Below are 10,076 nucleotides of genomic sequence, written 5' to 3'. Positions count from 1 at the left end.
TTCAAAGATGACCAAAAAAAGTGACAGAGAACCAGTAGCATCAGGCATCTTACATATGAAATAGCACTATTCTCAGAGACAAAGTTTATCAGTAGTTTTTGATTGGAGTCAGAAATATATCAGAGACTAATGAAGGATAGATTGATTAAATTCAAATCTCACACTGGAATACAGGCCATTAGTAGAGTGCCCTGCTGTATTTCCTTGTCACATCAACTAGATCCTGTCTACTTGCCAATGTCCACTCCCTCTGACCCTTACAGTCGGTATTCCCCATCTTTCAAGAAGATACCTGTACCTTGGGGTGAGGAAGTGTGATGTAGATGTTCCATTTACATCTTAGAGTTTGTTCTCCTTCACTAACCCCTTCACCCTACCCTCACATTCTTGTAACTTTCAAGCAAAAATCTACTTACTATGTAACCAATGGTTTCTACCAACTCAGAGGCAAAAATTTTCAGCAGATGGCATCTGAGGGCTATAAGAGAGAAGTTCCTTCCCCTTTTATTCCCCTGTGTTATGACTCTGCTAATATATTCAAGGTGCATTGATTTGTGACTTTCAATAGTTCTGTTACTATAAAAGCCTCCATAAAATTCTTACAACATTGCAAGCATGACGTTTGGAGGAACCTGAATCCATGTTTCAAACTATTGTCATTCCAAAATAAATGATATCTTTGAAGTGACATATGTTTTTGCATTGAGACCGGTCATCATTTAACTTCCAAACTTGCCCTATATCGTAGATTGTTTTAAAATTCAAAGGAAAAAATAGGTCAGAATACCACCAAGTGGACATATATGTACATTTTCAGGACTTCTAAGTGATTTAATGAACACAAATTTAACATGCTTTTAAAATCTCACTAAACTGTTCAGCTTTTCTTGATTTTAGTTAACTTGAAATCATTAAACTTGGATATTATAAAGGTGAACAATGTAGTACGTATTCCCTCACTTTGATGTGCTATACATATCATGATATTTGGTGGGTTATGATGATGGGGACTGCTTGAGTAACTTTTCATAGACTTTTCCCCAAAACACTCTTCAATTGAGCCTGCAGATTGCTCTGGGGTGAATGAACAGGGCATAAGATTGATATCTCCACCTTCCCACAGTCTATGTCCTCTGTTCTCTTACCTTTGGATCAGATTGCTCCTATTAAATTTCACACAGAGACATACTAGAGAGTCAGAGAAAGGCAGTAGGAAATTGAGATATGCCAAAATTTCCTTCATCTCTCTAGTAGTCCTCCTCAAGGCTAAAATATACATTGTGTGACTAACCTAACTTCAGAGTTTACAGAGCCATGAGGACCTAGAGATTGACGACTCCCAGGTCTGCAACTTTGAAGCACTGCCTCAAGGCTCTAGTCACCAGCACTTTCCTGCAAGACATGCAAATTTTTGTTGTTTAAATTTATTCTTTTATGAATTTCAATACAATTTTTCCTAGAAGTTACTTTGGTTATAAATGATCATTGACCATGATTTAGAATATGGGAGAAGGAAGGAAAATCTGGCAGATGTTTGATTGATAACTCTCAGAGTTTTTTGTACTTATTTACATGCATTCTTTTCCCTTGCCAAGCATAATGCAACCTCATGTTAATATCACTCTTCACACTTGTATGCACACTCTTCTGCTCAGCTTTCTTCCAAAAAATTCATCTGTTTCCCAAAATCTTTCCTGTCCTCACCAAGATTGTTCCTAACTGTGAATCTCTACTCAGTTCCCCCCTTTACTTAGATGTTCTGTTGACAATCATGCCTTCAGTCAAGACACCTGCCACCTCCTCAGAAAAAGTCTTTCAACCAGCCCACACAAGATAGTAAGACGGGTATTCTCAGTAAAATCACATTTTTTGCATTGTTTTCATTTGTTTAAAATTATTTCTTTATTTATTTATTATGCATACAGTGTTGTGCCTGCATCTATTCCTGCACGTCAGAAGAGGGCACCAAATCATACTACAGATGATTATAGGCCACCATGTAGATGCTGGGAATTGAACTCGGGACCTCTGGAAGATCAGTCAATGCCTGTAACCTTTGAGTCATTTCTCTATTCCCTATAATACATTCTTTTAAGCTTTTGTGTATTATTTTTCCACTTTATATTCACAAATACAAAATTTAGTTTTATCACCACCTTGCTATTCTGTACCCTTCTGAGATCATAAGCATCTTCAGTCTTCTTCAGATCTACAATCGTAATGTTAGACCAAATCCTAGATATCTTGATGTCTAAAATAGAATAGATGTTCTCTCAGTTTATATTTGCTTTTCAGTAAACCTGATCATTTTATATTATGAAATTAAAATCAATAAAGTGAAAAAGTGACTACTTATAAATTAAGATTATGTAGTTATTAAGAAATAAGAGACAAAATTTCTTTAGAAATGACAGCTAAAACTGATTAGTCAAATTCTTCCCAATGAAGACATAGCACGACTTTATACATACATTCTAGCCCTCAAGTCCATAAATGAAAAACTTAATGTAAGATACCTTTATCCTCAATGACCACAACTGTTTCATTTTTAGTCTGTAAGCACTGGAATCACAACAGACACATCAACTTCTCTTTATTAAACTGATTTAAGGATAGAGAGAACCATTCAAAATGAAATCTACATCTATTCCCAGAGGATTCATATCTGAGTAAATGAGACTGTCTCTAAGATTACTGAAATCAGTATCTCAGTGGCACAATGACATAGACTTCTAGATGTACCCTAGTCAAAGATCTCACAGTTCTGTGTAAGATTTCGATTAATGGAAGAGCACTTGCCAAGCATGTAAGAGATTTTGAATATGATTCCCCAAACACACAACCTGCAAAAATCTCCAAAAATGTACATTTAAAAGATCTCATTACCTTATCATTTCCGAGTATAATATTATCACCTGCTTTGTATACAGAAATCCCTGTGGTTTCTAAGACTAAATTGAAACATATTGGTAGATGAGTGTTCAACTGTGTTTGTTCAACCTCAATACTGAAAAAAAAGATACAAATAATTTGGGAGAATTATCAAACTATGCTTTCTATAAAATAGCGATGGGTTAATTATCGTTTACTGTTGTTACTTCTGAAATATCATCGATATTTAACTTAATTTTGCATAAGGTTAAACAGTTTTAATGCCACAGTATCCTCACCAGTGTTTTCTTTCAATTTGTTTTGTTTTGATTTTTGAATTTTGATGTTATTCTAGTTGTTGTTGTCACTGAACTTTTTCAGGACAGTGGGGCAAATCCAGGGCCTCATCCATATAAGCAAATGTTCTGTAAGTGAGTGATTACTCCAGTCCTATATAACAAATACAGATTCTACTTAGACAAACATCCTTCTCAAAGTTTTTCTCAGCGCAATGTGGATATCCTTATTCCTTAAACTGTAGATAAAGGGATTCAGCATTGGGCCCACAATGGTATAAAATATGGTACATACTTTATCATCATCCACAGACATACTAGAAGGCTTAAGATACATGAATGTTGCTGCTCCAAAGAAAAAAGAAACAGCCATTACATGGGAGCCACAGGTGCTGAAGGCTTTTGACCTACCCTCCGCAGAACGGATGCCAAGGATGTTGGAAAGGATCAAGGTGTAAGAAATAAAGATAGTCAGGCTGGGCACAATTACATTGATACCCACAACAATGAAAACCTCCAGCTCATTGATGGCAGTACTTGTGCAGGAGAGCTTCCTGAGAGGAGGCACATCACACATGTAGTGATTGATGATGTTTCCATCACAAAAGCTCAGACTTAACACTGTACCAGTATGGGCCAAGGTTCCCACAAACCCCATCACATACACACCTACCATCATCAAGTGGCAGACCTGATGAGACATGGTGACCTGGTAAAGCAGGGGCTTACAGATGGCAGCATATCTGTCATAGGCCATTGCTGTCAAAATATAGCATTCATCTATAACAAAGAAAGCAAAGAAAAAGAGCTGAGTCATGCACTCTGCATAGGAGATGGTGTTCAGTTTCACAAAACTCACCAGCATCTTGGGGATTATGACAGAGGAGTAACAAAGATCTGTGAAGGAAAGGTTGAAGAGAAAGTAGTACATGGGGGTGTGCAGGTGAGAGTTTAAAACAATTAGAACACTCAAGCCCAGGTTCCCCACCATGGAGACCACATAGATTCCCAAGAATAGGAAGAAGAGCGGCAACTGAAGCTGTGGTTGCTGTGTCAAACCCAACAGGATGAACTCCTTCACTGAAGAGTCATTAACAAAGGCCATTCTTCTCTGGGTCATATCTATGAGAAAAAATGTAGTAACATTAAAATAAACTCCCAGCCCTCTCTAACCTAAACCAGTAAAACAAGATTAAGAACCAGAATTGAATGAAAAAATTCAAGCTCAGACTTCTCTGTGCTTTTGCTTTCTACATTTTATGGGCATTCGTGTACAGAAATAAACATAAATGTGTGAAAGCCATTTCTTTGAGAATAATATTCAGGAAACCAGTGACTATAATTGCTTGTACAGCATCTCTGTTCTGCTTCTACCTTGAACATTCATCTTTCACTTAAGTTTCAGTGATAATCTCAAAAGAGAAGACACAAGGCATATTAAAGACTCAAGGTGGTTTGGAGAAAGAAAAACAAGAATGCATTCAATTCAGTACTTACCCTTGTGCATGTAGGACTCATCAGTGACCTCACCTGACTCTTCTCTCTTCTTTTCTCTCACAGATGGGCAAGTACTCATGGCATTGAAGAGCAGGAATATGTGTGTGTGTATATATATATGTGTGTGTGTGTGTGTGTGTGTGTGTGTGTGTGTGTGTGTGTGTTGTTACTACATTTGCCTTTCTGGTGATGAGAGAAATTAATTTTGGACTGACAAAGTCAGAGCTATCATTTCTAGAGATTATATGAAGCCATGATAGTAGATCATTAATTCCACTGGTGACTTTTCCAAGGTAGCCTACTGGTTGTTAAATAGCATTTCTTGATGTCATAAGAGCCAAGTGACTGTAATCTTAGGACCTCATTAAAAATGGAAAGGTTCTTGTTTCCAAGGTATTTTCCCCCAAGAGATTAGGTGTTATTGCCATGGAACTCAGGGACTAATACAATAGTAATGACATTGGCTTATCAGAGGTATACAATTTTGTTTTTTATTTAGCGTTTGAAAATTTTATACATCTATATAATGTGTTTTCACCAAGTTTATCCCTAATTTTTACTCTGCAGTTTCTCCCCCAACCTCCTATCCCTATCCTCTTACAGCTTCACCTTTATTTTTTTGTTATTTCTGCAACCTAATATGTCCACTCAGCACTGCCAATCTGTATATGAATGTAGGGATATCTATGTGACTATAAGTATTCTCTGCAGGGACCCATCCTTGAAACTGACTATGTTGCTCCCCATAGCCACCAAATGACAAAAAATCCTCACCTGAAGTCAAACTTCATAACCTTATCATCCCTCAATGCCTGTATTTTGTAAGTTTTGATTTTCACAGGTCTTAGGCATACTGTTGCAACCACTGTGAGTTTATTTCAAAAGTAAACACACTAAGTCCTCAAAACATGATGATTTCAGTGTCGTTACATCACCTCTGATTTTTACAGTCTTCCCACACCTAATTTCCTTATGACATCCTAATATTCAGAGAATGGGTATGGTATGAAGGTTTTATTTAAGATTGAGCACTCCCAAACTCTTGTTCTCCGCCTAATACCCAGTTATGGGAGTCTCTGCTAATCACCATTTATATATATTCTCTGATGAAAGTTGAAAGATTCACTAATATATGGGTATAATTTATTATGGAAATTTATTAAGTGTCAGTTTCATATTTATTCACAGAAAAAAATAGCCATAGGAACTGCCCAGGGCCTGTGATGCATCTACTCTCAGGAAGCTCTTCCCAATAACTATGCTAGGAATGATTTCTGTCAGTAGAGCAAGCCTAAAATCCAAAAATAAAGAACTTGGTTACTACCATAAGACTTGTACCAGTACAACAACAAAGGGTATATTCTGCCATGTCAACAATAACCCACAGCTACATAAAATTGGTTATTACTATTTGCCTGTGATAGCATACCTACACTGGACATGGTATCAATCTAGAAAATAAGAATGAAGCTTCTAGGCAGATATGGGCTTCATTTCCCCATGTTTATGGTATCTTCAGCAAAAGGTTCTCACCATCAAGTTATAGGCATAACCAAGAGGTGTAGCAATAGCCTGTAATATTGGGAGTTTCGAGGGAAAACAGCTGGCAAAAAAAAACTCCAAAAAAGATAGCTCATCCCTGAATCTCAGTTTTATTTGATAGGCCTGATGACAAGAGGAATGTTGTCTTCCAAATTCTAGGGTAGCTTCCACTTATACCTTTCATGAATATATGTTAAGGAGCTTATAGAGTAGTAGGCAAACACACAACTCTCTCAAAAGTATTCGTCAGTATTGCTATAGGATAGGGTCATTTCAGGTTCCCTATCCTCAGCTGCCCAAGGAACTAACTGGGGACATCGCCTTGGGCTCCTGGGAGCCACTCTAGGTTCAAGTCTCTTGCCAACCCTAAGGTGGCTCCCTTAACTTAGAATTGTGCTTCCGTGCTCCCCTATCCAACCTTCCTTTATCCCAATCATCCTGTTTCCACAAGTTCCCCCCATCCTCCCCTTCTCACTTTTCTCTCCCCATCTCCCCTTACCCCCATCCCACCCCACCCCCAAGATCCCAATTTTCTCCCTGGCTATTTTGTCTACTTCCCATATGCAAGAGGATAACTATATGTTTTTCCTTGGGTTCACCTTTTTATTTAGCTTCTTTAGGTTCACCATGGAACCTTAATCTGGTGATGGATGGAGATAGAGACAGAGACCCACACTGGAGCTCCCAAGGTCCCAATGAGGAGCAGAAGGAGGGAGAACATGAGCAAGGAAGTCAGGATCATGAGGGGTGCACCCACCCACTGAGACAGTGGGGCTGATCTATTGGGAGCTCACCAAGGCCAGCTGGACTGGGACTGAAAAAGCGTGGGATAAAACCGGACTCTCTGAACATGGCGAACAATGAGGGCTGATGAGAAGCCAAGGACAATGGCAAGGGGTTTTGATCCTACTTCATGTTCTGGCTTTGTGCGAGCCTAGCCAGTTTCAATGTTCACCTTCCTAGACATGGATGGAGGGGGGAGGACCTTGGACTTTCCACAGGGCAGGGAACCCTGACTGCTCTTTGGACTGGAGAGGGAGGGGGAGAGGAGTGGGGAGAGGGGGAGAAGGGTGGGAGGATGGGGAGGGAAATGGGAGGCTGGGAGGAGGCAGAAACTTGTTTTTTTTTTCCTTTTCTCAATTAAAATAAAATAAATAAAATTAGACCTTCACAACAAAAAACTCTCTCAAAGGTCTTAATGTCAGTTATCTCTCCTCACACTCCCCCTCTCTTCTGTCCTCCCATATCCTGTCCCACTCAGTCCTCCTGATGCATTAGTCCCCATTCTTCCTTCATCCCACCTGTGCTCTGGATTTACACACATTTTATTCCTGTCACTGTGAGCACCCTACAAATAGAAAAATCAAGAAAACCTAATTAATATACAATGGATCCTTCATACTTTTTAACACTAGATGAAATCCTATATTTTTTATAATGTCCTCTTTCATACATATTACACATACGTCTTTATCAAAGTCTGTAATCTCGAAGTGATTTGGTCTGTTTTCCTAGAAGCTATCTCTGAGGTACTTAAAACAATTAAACCTAATATATAAAGGGGGTGTTCTATAAAAATGTATAGAAGAATAATTAAGTAACATCCTATCCCAGTTCTCTAAGGATGCATACTGGATATTGCTCACCAAATTTATCCAAAAGGCAAAGAAGTATAAGGTACCAATGTTCTCAAAGGTAATTCCATGTTAGAGTTATAAACATCAGCAGAAAAAAATAAAAAGCTATAGCTCTCATCCATGAATACCACCCTACTTTTCTGAATAATACTGAGAATATCAGATGTCTTTTTGTATACAATAGTTGCATAGATTGAGATCAGAGAAAAATTTGTAACAGTGCGGGAATTAGGTTTGAAATGCCAAAATCTAGATTCTGTTCTTTAGTAGTGTCATTGGAATCTATTAAAATGTTTTACTCTTTTGTGGCACAAACTGAAACGTCTACAGAAAGATGAATATGGCCTGAGAATAATGGGAAAATGACCAGAAAGAGGGAGAGAAATAGCATTAGGTGCAGAGGAAATTACAGCAGTCTGAACAGAACAAAAGGTGAGAGACAGGGCATAAGGAAGGAAGTGGACGAAAAGAAGGAATAGAAGGGTGGATATGGAAGCAGGGAAGTATATATTTTAATTAAGGGAGCCATCTTAGGGTTGGCAAGAGGCTTGACCCTAGATGGGCTCCCAAGTGTCCAGGGAGATGTCCCCAGTTAGTTCCTTGGGCAGCTGAGAAGAGGGAGCCTGAAATGGCCCTATCCTATAGCCATACTGATGAATATCTTGCATATCACCATAGAACCTTTATCTGGTGGTGGATGGAGATAGAGACAGAGACCCACATTGGAGCACTTGACTGAGCTCCCAAGGTCCCAATGAGGATCAGAAGGAGGGAGAACATGAGCAAGGAAGTCAGGATCATGAGGGGTGCACACCCACTGAGGCAGTGGGGCTGATCTATTGGGAGCTCACCAAGGCCAGCTGGACTGGGACTGAAAAAGCCTGGGATAAAACTGGACTCTCTGAACATGGCAGACAATGAGGGCTGCTGAGAAGCCAAGGACAATGGCACTGGGTTTTGATCCTACTGCGTGTACTGGCTTTGTGGGAGCCTAACCAGTCTGGATGCTCACCTTCCTAGACCTGGATGGAGGGGGGAGGATCTTGGACTTCCCACAGGGCAGGGAACCCTGACAGTTTTTTTGGACTGGAGAGGGGTGGGGAGAGGAGTGCAGGGACGGGGAGGGAAATGGGAGGCTGGGAGGAGGTGGAAATTTTTTTTTAATAAAAAAAAAAATTAAAAAAAGCTTTAAAAAAAAAAAGAAAAGAAGGTCCCTGAATTAAGAGTATCTCTGTGAGGAGTTCTGATTAAAATATAAATGAAATACTACAAGAGAGGATTCAGCAAGTCTTTTAGTAAAAGAGATACAGGAAAGCAAAAGGAAGAAATACCTCCAAAACACTAGCTTAAGGGCTAACTACATTGTAGAGCTCTCACAAACAGAAGTTAGAAAGAGCGCGTTTTCGGTTAAATTTTTACATTTAACCTTGAACTGCACATGAAAGTACAAGTTTGAAGTAGGAGAATTAACCAAGAAGACTAAATAAATTTAGAAACAAATGTCAGAACATGAGAGAATCATGGGTTATTTTTCTACATAGCAAAATTCAAGAATAGTGAAGTCTGTGAATAAAGTAAATAACAGAGCAGAAAGAATTTTCAAAAGGAAATTGCTTTTGCAGAATTTTCTATTTAGGATGAAAAGAAATATATCAATTGATAAAATGACTCCCAATTATTCCTAACTTGCCAAAATTACTAAGGGAAGAAAAATTCCTTAGAGCTAACTTGAAATTCATCCCAAAGGACAAACATTCCTTGGGGATCTCAGAATGATCAAGACTTTGTGATTCATTAAATATGTTCTACAAGAAAATAAAATAATTTTGTTTCTTTAGTTTTGTTTTGATTCTCTTTTTTATTCATTTTTGTCTTTTAGTAACATGCAAAGTAAGTTCCAGCACTATGAATATTAGTCAGTAGGCTTGAAGGTTCTAGCTGGGTACCAGCTGGATCTCTCCATGTTAATTTATTTAAGTAAGGACAGCAATTAGCCCTCACCATCAGGCTTTTGGGAAAACTCAATAATTGTTTTGCCAGTGAACTTGAGGTTTGGGAGGCCTCTCTGTCTATAGGACCCTATTTATTAACAAGTTAACAAAATGCAACCCTTTTGGGGGAGTAGAGGTTTTATTTGCTGAATTAATATGTCTAGTTAATTTATTGCCTTCAGCATTATATGGTGACTCCATTTAAATTCATTTATATGTATTAGGAAAGTTCTGCAGTAGAA

General features: G+C 38.5%; 1 protein-coding gene across 1 annotated transcript; it reads right to left on the bottom strand.

Moving 5' to 3' along the window:
- Positions 1–3,345: 3,345 nt before the first annotated feature.
- Positions 3,346–4,287, bottom strand: LOC121451890 (olfactory receptor 145-like). The gene has a single exon (XM_041657687.1). It carries the CDS (start codon positions 4,285–4,287, stop codon positions 3,346–3,348), a length of 942 nt encoding a protein of 313 aa, XP_041513621.1.
- Positions 4,288–10,076: the final 5,789 nt, after the last annotated feature.

This window comes from Microtus oregoni, unplaced genomic scaffold, assembly GCF_018167655.1.
Source record: "Microtus oregoni isolate MIOR12 unplaced genomic scaffold, Mior012 000008F_ref0000371, whole genome shotgun sequence".
NCBI classification, from domain to species: Eukaryota; Metazoa; Chordata; class Mammalia; order Rodentia; family Cricetidae; genus Microtus; species Microtus oregoni.
Note: the sequence above shows the minus strand (reverse complement) of the source record. Positions and strands in the feature narration are given on the sequence as shown.

Coding starts and splice junctions, on each gene's coding strand:
- LOC121451890 (XM_041657687.1), bottom strand. CDS start 4,287: ATGACCCAGAGAAGAATGGCCTTTGTTAATGACTCTTCAGTGAAGGAG.